Source organism: Eleutherodactylus coqui, chromosome 12 (assembly GCF_035609145.1).
Source record: "Eleutherodactylus coqui strain aEleCoq1 chromosome 12, aEleCoq1.hap1, whole genome shotgun sequence".
In the NCBI taxonomy this organism is placed as follows: domain Eukaryota; kingdom Metazoa; phylum Chordata; class Amphibia; order Anura; family Eleutherodactylidae; genus Eleutherodactylus; species Eleutherodactylus coqui.
In genome coordinates, this window is record NC_089848.1 from 114,623,905 (window position 1) to 114,640,115 (window position 16,211).

Consider the following 16,211-nt stretch of genomic DNA (forward strand, 5'->3'; position numbering starts at 1 on the left):
AGACTGAGGGCCCACCAGAGCAGGTGAGACTGAGGGCCCACCAGAGCAGATGGGACTGAGGGCAGATGCTACGGTGCCAAATTGCATCATGATCTTAGATTGATACAGGGCTGAGGCTAGGGGGCCCACAAGAGTGGAAAAGAGCCCTTTTTTAGGGAATGATTATTTTTCAAAAAATTGTTGGATCACGCAAATTTGAATGATAATTGCTCAGTGTAAACACGGCCAACGATAGAACGATCAATGAAAATTAATTCGCTTCTCATTCGTTGTTCAGTTTATGCAGGCATAAATATAATCTTTTGCAACTTGTTGCGTATAAACCGCAATTGCTCAGTCATTCATATTTACTGGTACAGGGATTGTGAATGACTAAACAGTCGAGCGAACAAAATTTAAAGGATTTATCTGCCTCTATAAACTGGCTGAATGGATAAACAAGTGATCTCTGTCATTGTTCGCTCGTGTGAACGGTTTCTCGCTTTGTGTAAAAGGCCCCCCTAGACTGAGAGCCCACAAGAGGGGATAAGATAGAGGGCCCACTGGAGGGGGATGAGACAGACGGCCCACCGGAGGGGATGAGACAGACGGCCCACCGGAAGGGGATGAGACAGAGGGTCGACCGGAGGGAGGTGAGACAGAGGGCCCACCGAAGGGAGGTGAGACAGAGGGCCCAACGGAGGGGGTGAGACAGAGGGCCCAACAGAGGGGGTGAGACAGAGGGCCCACCGGAGAGGGGTGAGACAGAGGGCCCAGCAGAGGAGATGAGAAAAAGAGCCCACCAGAGGGGAGATGAGAAAAAGGGCCCACCGGAGGAGGTGAGACAGAGGGCCCACCAGAAGGGATGATACAATGTCAAACTGCATCATGATGCTAGACTGGACGATGAGAGCCCACCAGAGGGGAGGAGACTAAAAGCCCACCAGAGGGGAGGAGACTGAGGACCCACCAGAATGGATGAGATTAAGCTCTCTTTGTAAGCTCTCCTGAATTCCATAGGCCCTATTGTGGTTAAAGCAAATTATCTTCACTGGTTCTGGGCCACGGTAGAATCCTCCTGCCCTCTGTTGGGCCATTCCCCCCCCCCCCCCTTTCCTTTTCTAGTAGTAAAGGTCTGATTGGCAGGTGCTTGTACAATGATGAAATGAATGCTTGTGTACACCGCCACACCTAGATCATCGAACGTTCAAAAGCAGAACCTCATCAGGACAGGTAAATGGCGTTAATATGTGGAATATATTGATGTTCGGCCTACTGGTAATGGTTGTTCTCTCACAGCAGGTACCGGACTCCTTCTGAGCTCCACAACGATAATTTCTCGCTCTCCACCATTGCGGAAGGCTCACATCCAAATGTAAGGAAATTATGCGACACTCCATCTAAACTGTCCCCCCATGTTCGTGCAATGGCTTACTATGATAACGTTATCTGTCAGGTAACTCGTCTGTTTCATGTCTACCCTTCTGCATGCTGCAAGCCTTCCCCACTGAGCAGGGTGGGTTCAGAGAGCAGGGACCACTGCACGCCATCCGAAATCTGTATGCTGGGACCTCAATATCTCCTACAGCATGACATATCCTAATACACTAACTGATAGACTAGGAAAGGAAGATGGTGTAATAGCCTCCCCTGCCTGCAACGGAGCTCCGAATGCTGCATGATAACTACTAACTGCAAGAAAAACAAGTCCTCTCCAGCCTCCTCATCCATTGTATCTTCTTCTCCACCACCTCTTTTCTATGTCCCTGTCTCTATTTCCTCTGTCACATTGTCCTCATCTCTTTTTATCTTTTTACCTCTATCTCTTGTACTGTATATTCTTGTTTCCATTTTCTCTATCTCATTGCCTTACCTTATCTACATCTTTTTTATTTTCTTGTCTCCATCTGTTGTATCTCCTGGTCTCCATATCTTGTATCTCCTTGCCTCCATCTTCACGGTCTCATTTCCTCTGTGTCTTGTATCTCCTTTTCACCATCTCCTGTATCTCCTTATTTCCATCTCTTGTATCTTTTTCCTATGCTCTATATCTTTGCCCCATTCCTTGTCCCTTTTCTTTCACTTGTATCTTCTCTCCACCAGTTGTATCTCTTCCTCTTCATTCCATGTACCCCTCTCCTTAATATTACTTGTATTGCCTCCTCCTTATCACACAGTTTTCCTGTTCCCTAAGTCTGGGATCTTTTATTCTTCATCTGTTATATCTCATTCTCTCCATCCCTTGTACTTTTTACTGTTTTCACAATTGTCTTCTTCTGCCATATTATATCTGCACTATTACACCTGCTGAACCTTCTTCTTCAACCTCTGCAACTACAATATATAACACCACACTTACAATGACCCTTTGACATTTACCCTCTTACTACAGTGTCTTAGAACATCTTTTCTTCTTCTTGATGTTCCCTGTATGCATTGCTGTTTTCTTAGGAGGATAGACACTCGGCTTCTAACAGAATCTCTTAAGGGTCACATCTTCCTTCACAACCCTGTGCTGTTATACAGCTGGAGAATACAACGGTGACTGCTGATTCCATTGATTCACTTATACGCTACATGGTACATTCTCCCCCATCTATGGAGATCCTCAGATATAGCCTATATAAATGTATCAACCTGTGCCGGGTGTTTGTAATCACTTCATTGCAATGGGATCTTATTTTTTGTCCATTATTATAATATATGGGTGCCCTCTGAACCTGCCTTTCCGCAGTGACACCCCGGCTCGACTGCTCTCTCTGCTCAATGCTCTTTTCTGTGTCCCACAACCCTCCTGTCACCCTCTCATGGTCAGCATCAGGTGTCCCATCAGCATTGTGTATGTCAGTCTGCATGTAAAGGTTGTTACCACTGAATGCTGGTTGAAATAACAGAGATTGGTTAACACGTTGATTTTTGGAAATTGCAAAACTTGTATTTATACACAACAGTTAATCAGAACAAGCAAAGCTGCAGTGTAAAGCATAGTGGGTGGATAGAGCAGCATCCTGAGATAAGATATGGATTTTTGACTATCTCAGGTTCCAGCAGACAGGTTAGCTAAGTTGAAATTACTGATCAAAAGTGAGCCAAATAGAGCAAAGCTGCAGTGTAAAGAATGAAAAGCACAGAGCAGCAGTTTGAGGCTTTGATAAGACAGGAGATACATTTCAGACTCGAACAGACAATGCAGGCAAACTGGAGTCATATATCATAGCTGTGTCTGTGCTTCTACATGGAATGATATTGTGCCAATTTCCGCGATCCTGCGAAAATTTGAATGATTATCGTCCACGGCACGAGGATTTCCGCAGTGGAAAACCTGCGAGTTAGTGATGATTTTTAAATGCTTGCCCCCGATTGCAGATCCAATTGTTTTTCTGCACAGATGTACTTTGATGCACAGCGGATCATCCACGCGGAAAAACAATGGCAAGCCCATAATGACTGCCTCCCTGCTTGGTCTCTAAGCAACCAGAGAGGTATCTGCCTACAAATCCGCAATTGAATTGCAGATGCATTGCGGATCGCTCGCTTCCATAGAGATCAATGGAACCCATCCGCTCGGAATCCGCAGTAAAAGGGAGAATGCTGCGATTTCTTTTCTGCACAAAAAATACGCAAAAGATATCTGCATTTGTGCATGGAGGTGCGGGCGCTTTATGGACAGCTTGAACTGCAAATCTTACTCGTGGGTGCCGATCGCGGATTCCGCAAATCAAATCCGTCCATGCACATGAGGCCTAAATGCATGCAGCAGCTGACCATCTAATGAGAAGCTGTTCTTGTATCGTTCTGTGTTAACAGGCAATCATTCACTTAAGAACAACTGCTTGCTTACTGTGAATGGAGGCCATCAGGCTGGAACGATCCGCGGTTCCACTCCTCCATTCACTAGTGAATCATTGCCTGACAAATCGCACCATGTAACAGCTTAATCACATGAGCACATTTACGCAGAGAATAGAACCCATTGTTTTCAATGGGTTCATTCACACTTTAGCTTTTGCGCAAAAGCAAAGTGTGACGTTCTCTGTTTTTGCGTGCTTTTGCGCACCTAAGGCGCCATAGGAGTCTATGGGGGTGCGCTATGTGCACCGGTCCCTGTGAAATTGGCACTGATTAGGTTGCACACCCTTTAAATCATAGCTCCGGTGTGTCCCATGCCAATTTGAAGGTCCCCAACATCGCAGAAAGTACAGTAAACAGCGCAACGACCTTCACAGTGCAAGAAGTCGAGGTTTTGCGAGCATTTCTGCGCTTTCGCTCATCTGAAGGAGCCCTTAATGGAGCAGATTTAATACCGCTCTCGCCCAACATTTTCATATAGACTGGCATTTCATTATGTTTGAGCACTAAGATGTTTTAACTACTTTTGATGTCTTAATACAAATGGCCAAGGAGCATCAAGGGTTAAAGGAGTTTTGCGTGCAGCAATATGGTTACAGCAGAAAAACAGCAGCTGTGGCTTCCTGCCAAGTCTGCGCTTAAATCTGACATTTATCCCTTTGCACGACGCTCAGATTGACGGGCAACATCTGGGCGCCCACGGCTGGCATTGCAGTCATGACTCTACAACCTCTGCTGTGGGTGGAGGAATCCTCGAATAACCTGCACCAGATGTAATGTATCCGTCACCGTGTAGATCGGCCATCAACAGTGGGAGAAGAATTCGGTGTACGTTATTGGGAAGTCCATGGTGACAAATTCCACATTGTCTTGTCTGGAGAGACTGAAATGCAGATCTCCAAGCCAAACTGCTCATAGTGATAGAAAATAGACTGATACCCTGTTTCCCTGAAAATAAGGCATACCCTCAAAATAAGACATAGCATGATTTTCCAGAATTTTTGAGGATGCAAAATGATTTTTCAGGCTTTTTGAGGATGCTTGAAATATAAGCCCTACTCCAAAATTAAGCCCTGCTAACAGTTAATTTAAAAAGTCAATTTAAATAGTGTCCAGGCAGCTGTACATGTAAAAAAGTTCAACCTTTTTGAACAAAAATAAATATAAGACACTGTCTTATTTTCAGGGAGACACGGTATTTTGCAACAAACCCTCAGCTGTGTCGGTACAACTAGGCCAGGACAGCCTCTGCAGCAGGATGTCCCTGTCTAGATGTTACCTCCAGAAACATCCCTGTGTACATTGAGAGTCAAGAGGGGTGTCGTCACTCCTTAAGGAGAGCACCCAAAAAGTGTGTGGAGACGCCTAAGGGGTGAGTGGCTCAAGGGGCATCGTCTGTCCCCAAGTAGAGCACCCACAATGGGTGTGAGAAGACACCTGAGAGGTGAGTGAGGAGACTTGTAAGGCCCTGCACGCTCCTCTGGGTAATTTATGCAAATAAGAAAGATGGAAAAATACCTCTGCAGCGCCACCTGTTGGATAGCAGCATTCCTTCAAATCAATATACGACTTTTTAACAAGTCTGTAAAACAATGTTTGAGAATAGGAAACCAAGCCGGAAAATCATACACAGACAGCTGTTTCGGGGTGTTTGCCCCTCATCAGTGTGCAGCTGGACACCTGCCCTGGTCTTTCTCACACAGCTGAGGGTTTGTTGCAATATATCCATCCAGCACACGAGAGATTTGTGCTTCTGCTTGTGTTTTATACCTCATATTGTATAGACTGATACAACCATCAGCTTTGTAAGCTGTACTAGGCCAAAACAGGAATGTTTCCAGTCACTGACAGCAAGCAAAGTTCAGTAAGTTGATTTTAAACTTTCATGCAACTATTGCAAATTGCTTAACCACGTGCTGCTAATGCAATCTGCCATATACAGGGTGGGCTACTGAAAAGTAGGCCGACACTACGCTGTCTAAAAGAAAATCCGTATGTGTTGCCCATAGCAACCAATCACAGTGCAGCTTTCATTTTCCCTCAGCAGTATAAGAACTGAAAGCTGCACTGTGATTGGTTGCTATGGGCAACAAAGGCAGATTTTCTTTTCCACAGCTTTCATAATAGTACGGCTACTTTTCCATGGCCTCGACGTATTTGTGGAGGGATGCGGTCTATATGGGGGTCTGCTATATCTATAATCTATCTGCAATGTTATCAGACTGATATAATAGACAGGGTAAGATTTAGTAGAGCGGCGGCGTGCCCCGATGAGCGTGGCTGCCCTGCGATCCATCAGTATGGTCAGGATGAATATCTCTCCATCGCTGTTACTCAGAGAGGGGGGGGGGATGCTTACTGGACCGTTGTGTGCGGAGACGGCAGTTGCTAGGCAACCAGATGTAGGCTTCAGGCGGGAAAAAGGCCGAGGGACAACAATTACAGTCTGAGTGAACTGTGATGCATCCACCAACGTCTTACATTTATAATGAAATTAACCTTCTTCTGTCAGAAGCTGAGGGAGTTGAGACAATATTTAATTGTAAACGTTACGACGAGCGCGTGTGATGAGAGGAAATCAAGTTTTTATTAGTTTTTTTTTTTTTTCTTAAATAAATATTTCACCAACGTAATTTTAGATTTTTTTACCTTTAGTTTTCCCGGGTTCTGGGTTTTCTGAATGTAAAACATTTTCCCTTGATGAATTGCGAAACTGAACACTCAGTGTTGTGTCATGTCATGTGACGAGTGACATAGTCACCGCAGAGCCATACTGGCGCCATCGTTAGTGCCGCGTATCCAGAACCAGTAGAGCACACAGCAAGCGTGACAATCTGCTGGTTTTCGCATCCTTACTTCCTACTGAGGGGGGTATTTCTAATCTCTGGGAAGCACAACAAGCGCCAGCAGTCCCGTATTCTCAGCATGTACCATTCCTTGCTTATTTCCTATACACCCGCCCCGCCTAAATATTAATGACTAAGAAGTCTTATTCCAGTTCTCTGTTTATGCCGTTTTTTCATCTGTTTTTACTTGCTGCACTTAAAAAAAAAAATCTTGTTATTTGCAAAGCGCCAACTTATTCCGTAGCTTTTTTTTTTTTAACCGGTCGGATTAAAGAAGTTTTCCGAAACTCAAAAAAATTTATTGTGGCAAGGAATGCTGCAAAATAAAGAAATGAATTAAGGCATAATTACCTCCTTAGGGCCCCTTCAGCCATGCATATTTGTGCGCGCAAAACAGGAAGAATATAACCCATGGTTTTTATTATCATTACTCTTTTTTGCATGTTCAGAAAAAAAAAAAAAAACTCGGCACTCTCCATTTCTGTGGGCATTTGCACCCCAAAGGAAATCAATAGGAGGTGCACTCAATACGTGCACAGATGAGCAATGCGCTGCGCAATTCAGTGGGAAGAAGAACACATCTGGAACTCATTAGGCTAAATAGCCTAATAGTCATGGGGGGGGGGGGGGGATACACCTCGTCCATGTGAACTGAGCACAAAAAGTATAGTAATGCGCAAAGATGTGTGCAAAAGTGCATTTGCAGTTTTTGCTCATATACTCCTGTGAAGAGGCTCTTAAAGGGGACGTACCAAGCTTACAAGTAGTGTATAGGGAATAACTTGCTGATCAGTGGAGGTCTCACTGCTGAGATCCCCGCTGATCTCGAGAATTGGGGTTCCTTGTCCCCCGTCCTCCTCACTGGAGGAGACTGAAAGCACGCTTGTGCAATCAGCGCTCCAGACCCTCCATTCACTTTCAGTGGGCCTGCTGAAATGCTGCAGCAGTGACAGTCAGTGAAAGACACAGGACCCCGTCGATCAGCAAGTTATCCCCTATCCTATAGATAGGAGATAACTTGTAATCTTGCTACATCCCTTTTAAGTGGCCCCCATGCAGCACTGGATCCCTGGTCTCCGCTTTTCCAATGCCAGAAGTTGCTGCGTTGCTCATGAACAGCATGTGCTGGGTGCAGCAGTCACATGCACAGTGAATGGTTTGGGATCACTGCCCTCCTGCGGAATATTCAGCCCCAAAATCTGCCCTGCTAATGTGCAGATTTTGATTCAGAATTGAAAATATCAGAATCCTCATGGCAATTCTGCATCAAAATCCACAGTTAGCAGTGCAGATTTTGGTGCAGAATGCAGGGGCGGCATATTCCACAACACTGTTACAGCCTATTCTGTCCCCTGTGAAAGGTCCTGGAAAGGGCATCTGTCATCACCTTTGAGCCCCCATAAACTACGTTATGGTGCCCAAAGCTAAGGGGACCGGGCGTCCGGGAAGCTACAATTTATACTAGCCTTGTTCCCCATTCTAGCGCTGCACCCCTCAGAAATCAGCGTGCGCACACAGCGTGACTCTTCCCACAAGGCTGTGTGAGCCCGCGCTGTCATTCATCTCTATGGGAGAGTGTGCACAACAGCCTTATGAAAAGAGCAGACCTGTGTGCATGTGCACTTTTCAAGGCACAGTGCTGGGAACAGGGGACCCAGTGAGTATAAGATGCAGCTCCCTAACCACCGTCTCCTCTTCAGCCCCATAACTTACTTTGTGACAGCAAATTTGGGGAAAAAATATAGGCCTATACAGGGTGTTGTCAAAAAGTCTGCTCCAGCTCTATATGTCAGTACTGATGTCCTATATTGAAATAACAATAGCGTACTTAAATAGGGAGGCATGGAGGTATTATTGTATCTTGACACCACCAGACACTAGAGGCAGGACAGGGAAACGCCCCTGTCACACTCCTAGCTTCTGATTGGCTATATTGAAAAAGGCCCTAGTAGCAGCATCTGCATAGCTTTCTGTCTGCCCTGGAGGGTTAACGGTAGGGATTGGTGTTCCTGTGGGCAAATAATGTAAGGCTAACAAGAATAGTAATCCCTAACCCTCCTGGGCAGGCTAAAAGCAATCTAAACTTTGGCTGGGGAGCATAGACTCCGGCAACGCTGCCAGCAAATTGCTGCGCCCCACCGCTGCTCAGCACCGCTCACATGCGCCACTGCAGCGCTGACATGTGGCGACCGGCGGCTGACACCTTACTGCACGGCCACCGCTCACACATGGCGACCGCCAACTCTCACCTTCTTTCACGGTGGCGTCAAGATACAATAATACCGATGGACTACACGATGGTATTGCACATGGGCCACAGAACATGGATTTTAATGTTGTGTTGTGGCCCCTGTAAGATATAAAAAGTAAAACTTAATTGCAAAGTTGAAGGTTAGCGTGTAAGAAGCAAAAATCCGCTTTCCATGTCTTTCTAAGTCCCATGGGACCACAGCTATGACTAAAGTAAGCTGGATCACTCTTTTAGACTACACCCTGTAACCCTGTATTCTGGCAAGCTCCATCCCATGATAAGCCATGCCCTAACAAACCTTGCCCATAAAAGCCAAACCCCGATAAACCACACCTTGTCAAGCCAACAGAAAAAAATTTATATGTTGACAATTATGCGATTCACATTTTTTTGGGACTATTTCCTACTGCACATCCAAATTCTATAAATCACCGAGTAGGGTTTTCTACATTGACGTCAAATGTGTATCTTAAGGAGCTCCCCCTAGTGGTGAATGCAGGGAGACAGAATGTTAACAGACCAGTAGAAGCCCTTATTGTAGCACTGCACATTTATACAGATGGCGTCAGATCGCACTGTTCTGATTGTGGATACCTATGTTATGTTACCAGCACTTCGGTCTCTTAACCTGATGTTCCCCGTAGGAAACAGTCCAGGAATCTGAAGAGTGACAACCACCTGGAAGTCTGTGGCTGTCACTTCCCCTTCCCCAAACAGCAGTGAGGAGTGGTAGAAAGCTTTTCTGGTTAGTGCAGATAGTTTAAGAGAAGTTTGTTACAAAGTATCACAGAACTTTATTCTGGGTCTGTGCATTGATGCTGATTATTATGCGGATTCCCCTTTAAGAACTCTATACTTTACAGACAAGTAATTAATCATGTCGCTCCAGTCCGGATCATGCAGTGGTTTCACTATTGATATTCTGCAGTGGGAGCCACTGCCTGTGATGTTCCTTTTGGCTGCGTCCCATCTATTGACCAGCCTGCTGGCGCCGACAATAGTCTCCTGTGATGATCTGTATTGGGGGTTTGTTCGTATATAGAGGCAGCAGCCCCCCATATCAGTCTCTGCTGAATAAAAATCCGCTCTATAAAAGGCCCCAATATTCCTACTTCTTTCTGCTCTGCTGCTTGTGTCTCTCTATAGTCTGAAGTCTCTATATTGAAGCTCCCCTCCCCTCCCTAGCTTCTGCACCAGTGATGCTGTACTATGTGCTCACCAACTGTTTTTCTCATTGACTGCAGTAATTGTTCATATCCGACAAGAAAAAAAAAAAAATCTTATGGAAAGTAAGTACAACCCCTTATAGTGTATGATAAGTGGCGTTACGTGTGTGGTTGTCAGGCTGCGCTAATACACTTTGTGGTTGGTGTAAAGTATGGCCCCCACAACCCCAAAGCAAAAGTTCAACTTGGATTAAGGACTCATGCACACGTATGTATACTTGGTATGGACGGCACACGGATCCATTATAATCAATTAGGCATATTTTTCACACAGACTGTGTCCCATTCTTGTCCGTATCACATTTTTTACGGCGTGGAAACCCCTACCAAAAACAGGGTGTGATCAGGGGGCTTGGTTGGGTGTGTAGTTTATCACAATGTATGATTTTTACCTCCAGTGGCCCTTATAGTAATAGCGCACCCTCACAGTGGCCCCAGTAGTAATAGTGCACCCCTTAGTGGTCCCTGTAGTAATAGTATGCTCCTAGAGGACCCTGTCCTCAAGGCCTCTAATGCTCCCCCAGTGCCTGCCTCAGATTCACCCATAGTGCCAGTCTCAGAAGCCCCCATAAGTTTTGTGGCCTCAGATGACCAATAGTGCCAGCCTTAGATGCTACCAATAAATGCTGTGCCTCTCTGTGCCCCAGCCGAGTAGCATCCGTAGAGTCTGTGAACTAGTCCAACTCACTCATTACAGATGCTCCGACCGCTGTGGGAAGCGATCAGCTGACTCCTCCCCCCAGTCCTGTGCTACTGCTAATAGGTGTACATACAGAGCGCATATAGATCGGTGGGGAGGAGTCATCCAGAGCATCTGTAAGTTGGAATAGGTCAGTAGGGATGCTACGCGGCCCAAGTTTCCACAAGCTGCTTAATTATTAAAAATAAATAATTACGAGCACCAGCCTTTACGTAGAATCACCGGCCTGGCCAGCAGCAGCATCCCTGGTGGATTCCCACGGCGCACCAGGGTGTTGTGGAACCCCAGTTGCAAATCACTGCCTTAAAGGGGGAACCCCTTTAAGTCTTTATTTCAGCGAAGACTAAGCCTAAAACTACATGGAGTCCACTTTGGAGATTCCTTGCCTCCTAATCCATCCTACAGCTGGTTGTAGACTACAAATTGTTGTCAGCGATTCTCAAAATGTCTACAGCACCCGAAAGACTCCTGAGGAGGACACAAGAACTGGACAGGATGGACTTTTCCTTTCTGATTCATCGGCTTTATTGGCAGATCAGCAGTTCCTGATTTTTATGGCAGCCACTTATCTCCAAATAACACGGAAATTCCGCTAATGGTTGGAGGAGTTATTAAATTGACCCTCCACAAAATTCTATTCTAGGACCACAGGGGGGAATATTACTTACAGTTGGTTTTCTCTATTGTTCCTTCAAACCACCTGTTCCAGGTCCCATTTTCAGCCATCCAAGATGGCCAACACAATCTTCAGACTACCTAATCTCTATAGTACATTGGTAGTGTTAGACTATCAATGCACTATACCTGCTCTCTGATAGGCCAGAGCTGATCATGTGATCAGCCATGGCCAATGGGAGAGCAGTGCACAATGTGCATTAGGTAGTTAGAACATTGCTGCTGCCATTTGGAAGCCAAAAACGGGACAAAACTGACAGACTGGAGGAATGGCAGAGAAGAACTGTCCCAGGACAGAATTTTGTCCTGAGACTGGAAGGTCATTTTAAGGTTGATAACCATGAGGGAGGAGAAGGCAAAAAGAGGATGGAATTACTGAACCGCTGACTTTTTCTATTAATCATTAAGTCACCTTAGATTTAAAGGGCATGTGCCATCAGAAAATGACCTATTGTTTAAATCAAGTTCTTATGGGAAAATATGTATCACCAAGAATTCTTAGAAAAATATGTTTATTTTCCATGTCTTTATCCATATTACAAAAAATTCAGAAGACCTGCAGTTTTCACACTAACCATTAAGCCTAATAATAATCTAACTCATGTTGCTCTGTAGAAAAAAAAATTTACAGCAGTCATATCTTTATCATCACAGGCAGGATTATAATGACAGGTAACACCAGGTAGCACAAGATTCACCATTCACAATAGCTAATGGTCACAGCTCACCTCCTCCCCTTCCCTGCATAATGACCTCTACACATGTCACAGAGCAGGCCCACAACAGTTTACCATAGATATCAATAGATGATGGTCACAGCTCATCTCCTCCCCCTCCCTGCAGAATGTACAGGCCACAGACTACCATACCTACAACACTCTCACATAGAAGTCAGTAGGTTATGGTCACAGCTTATCTCCCTGCATTGTAATCCAAATTCCATTTAATGACCCTTAAGGACAATATAATTTACCCTTCTATGAACTCAGGATTTATAGTTACACCATTAGGGTCGATGGTAGAACCCCCCAGTACGTTGTATATCAGGTGACATACGTTTATCTTCATTTTCAGGTTTAAGCGAAAAGTAACATTGTTTCAAGACGACTCTGTAATCACGTCCGGCGCATGAGGATAGCTGATTTCTGGGAACTGCCATAGGTTCAGCCTAAGTTCTGCTTCCTCTAATGCTGCAACTTACAGAACATGTCTGTTTTACAGGAGGATCCCAACGCTCCTCAAAAGGTGCAGGATCTGCCCAAAGCTTGCCTGAAGGACGAGGAACCCTTCAACATACAGAACTCTCTATCACCCAAGCACGAGAGCGGTAAAGGGGACCCGGACATTGTTGACGTCAACTGTGTTCTTAACAACTTAACATGAGGAAAGACGGATATATAGAAATGACTTGGAAGATGCGTGCGCCATCTTCAATGAACTTCTTCAGTGCTGAAGGAGCCAGTGAAAAAACCATCACCGTTTCCTCCAGCACTGACAGGGGTTTAACGTTTCATTACCACACCGCCCCTCTAATGTGCCCCCATTCCTTGGCATGCTTTGGTGTATTTTGTACAGAGATATGCAAAAAAAAGATGGAACAGTGATTTGAAGATGTTGAAGAAACGATCCCTGTGTGTGAAGGACGGGTCTAGGTAGACTGGAGAAATAACACTACACAAAGAGGAAACTGATAAAGGCTAAACTCGGGATAAAGTGTATCTATAGAAGCCGCCATTGTCTCTACGAACCAGTGCCACCACTAATGCACAGTTTTCAGAAGCTGAACCAATACAAGAGAGTGGCCGATGATGTCACTGGGAACCAGTGACATCATGTGCATCCAACAAGTGCGCTTTACATCATGATCTGACCACATGCACTAACAACACTAGAACAGGATTGTAAATTACATTTAGTTTTGTCTGGTGAGTTATGGCGCAACTGCAAAGTTTGTTTTTTACATATATGAAGTTTTTAGCGGAATCTTAGCTAGCCTGAGCTGACCTTCTTTTCTTGTGGCCCCCTCAAGGGCATAGCCATAGGGGATCCCAAGGTTGCAGTTGGGCCCAAAGTCCCCACTACCCCCGTGCCTCACTGTTGCTAGTTTATCATCACAGCTGCCCCAGGACAATTGGGCCTGGTTCTTATTGGCTTTCCCCACCCCTTGTAGTTGAGAAGAACGGCCAATACCCATAGGGAAAGGAGTTGGGGCTAGCCTAAACCTTTCCCTTTTATGGTCCACTAGGGGCAAAACTGTAGGGGAAAGTAGAGGTCGCAAAGGTTTCTTTGCCACATAAGATGACATCAGTGTTATAAATGGCACATGGTAAGTGGGGGCCCCGTTACAAGCTTTGCATTAGGGCCCAGCAACTTCATATGTTGTCTCTGTGGGCTCCATAGTAACTGCATGATCTGTATTGAATAAGGTTTATACTGATATTACTCTACAGAAGGGATATCCAAAATGTGGATCTCCGTCTGTTGCAAAACTACAACTGCAGATAGCAGAGCATGCCGGGGATTGTAGTTTTGCAGCAGCTGGGGAGGCATAGGTTGGAGGACCACTGCTTTAGTGATTGAAATAGCCATATATGAAATATGCTATGGAGCTGAATTGGGAGGGCAGCTTATTGTCCACACAATAGATGTCAGACTGTAGGATGGATGAGACGAGGATAAGCCTGTAATCTGTAGCCAGCGACCATGTTACCTTAAGGGAGCGCAGAGTCTTAAGGTTACCGGTCTTATCTCAGTGTAATCCTCTTTTCTGCATAGGGACAGATAATATGGATCAGTCTGTTCCTCTCACAAAGACTGGTAAACGGTAAAAAAAAAGTCTCTGGTCAGAGTTTATGGCCTTATGTCCCATAGAGCCTTATATAGGGATCTGGTGCTATAAGGTTCTGGGAAGTGACTGGATACCGGGCTGTAGGAAACTTGTACAACTGCTTATGATGTTCTTGATAGGAAGTTTGCCACCGGTCAATGTCCATGATTGGAAGGTAGTGATGATGACGAGAGGCTAGATGAGGTATTTTGTGATGAAGTTGGGTAGTAATCACCATGGATGATTGTGGTCAAAGTTATTGGGAAAAACAAGACATTGGCTATTGATCAATGATGGTAAGATACTGGCTTTTATGCAAGACATAGAGCTGGGTAGTGATCACCCTGGATGATTGGTAACTGACTGGATCTTGATAATGGTCTACATTTATGATTGGCCAGAGGACAGAACATTGGGTAGTCATCAGTGATGGTAATTGGCTACTAGAGAGAACATTGGGTAGTGATCAGTGCTGCTGATTGGCTACTGGACCTGACACTGGTTGGTGATCAAGGATGGTGATTGGCTATTGGACAGGATATTGTATAGTGGTCAGTGCCTTCTGATTGGCTACTGGAGATGACACTGGCTGGTGATCAAGGATGGTGATTGGCTACTGGACAGGACATTTTATAGTGGTCAGTGCTTTCCGATTGGCCACTGGGCAGGATATTGAATAAGGATATTGGGACTTTGATTAAGAATCAGTGTTCATGATTGATTGAGAAGTTAACTTTTGTTCAACGTTCCTGACTGGACGAGAAGTTGGGCAGTAGTCATGTCTGAGATTGGCCTATTGTCAGGAAGCTCTTTATTCAGATTTATTATTTGTCAGATGATGGAAAATGTGGTAAAAATCAGAACTGATTATTGACTGGTGATCAGTGCTGATAATCAACCCCTTGAAAGGTCTATTGTTCTTATTTTAACCATCATCATTGGGAGGTGCCGCTGGTCAAGTGAGAAGCAGATAGTTCATATGACCAGAAATCCTACAACAACCCCCTGAAAATGTTTCCTCTTTCCTATGACATTGTAACTGGATTCACCTCCTGCCATGGTTCACAATAAGACAAAGCTATGTGAGCAGCTTGATCCCAGTCCAGGCCCGGCCCATCATCCAACACCTTACGAGAAGTAGACAGGCATTTGACATGTAATGAGTGTCGTCTGGCGTGTGTGTGTGTGCCCTGCGTGTTCCGTTTTTCCGCTTGAGTTGGCCCTTGTACTACTGCCATGTGTGATTTCTAAAATGATAAAAAAAATGAAACCTTTGCTGTGCGCAGCTGACTTTTTTTGTACTTTCACCCAACTTTTTTTGGAAATACTGTAAAATAAAAAGAATAAAAGGAAAACAATCCAAATAAAACGTTTTTAAACTTATAACTCTCTGTCTTCACTAAAAACATTTGATGTTCAGTACAACGATATTCTGCATTTTGCTGCATTTTACTGACATTGAGTACTATGACAAAGGCAGGCTGTCAGGACAAGGACTCAGAATAAAATGGGCAGCCAATGATTTGTATCACATTATTTTCCTGTATTCACGCCATTAACCATGTCCTGAAAATTCATCGTCTAGTAATAGTATAGGACCGATACTAACAAGAAACATCCTACTTCATAACAACCAATCAGAGGTGTACTGTGTTACTACCTGCCATAAACAGCAGCCTGTAGCCTGTTGATGGATCCTCAAGGCAACAACAAGAAATCTCTCCTCCTGAATATGAAGCTCTATTGTCAGAACATTGCTGTTACTAATGTTAGAAATCCAGTGCAGGTAATTATAAAAGGAATTTCATGTTCATATTAATCAAGAAGGATGGATAGAAAGTTAAACTCTATCCAGATG

The 16,211-nt window shown here is 44.7% G+C and overlaps 1 protein-coding gene across 5 annotated transcripts in view; it reads left to right on the forward strand.

The window, feature by feature from the left end:
- CSPG5 (chondroitin sulfate proteoglycan 5) overlaps positions 1-15,739 on the forward strand; it is a 60,086-nt gene extending 44,347 nt beyond the window's left edge. Inside the window, exons 4-6 of one of the 5 annotated variants that reach the window (XM_066585555.1) lie at positions 1,279-1,435; positions 10,170-10,214; positions 12,748-12,864. In XM_066585555.1, the coding sequence (XP_066441652.1) occupies positions 1,279-1,435; positions 10,170-10,172 (160 nt within the window). In that variant the 3' untranslated portion in view covers positions 10,173-10,214; positions 12,748-12,864. Of the gene's footprint in view, positions 1-1,278; positions 1,436-10,169; positions 10,215-12,747 lie in introns of all 5 variants that reach the window. The other 4 variants (XM_066585551.1, XM_066585553.1, XM_066585552.1 and 1 more) reach the window with 4 other exon arrangements.
- The last annotated feature ends 472 nt before the right edge of the window (positions 15,740-16,211 follow it).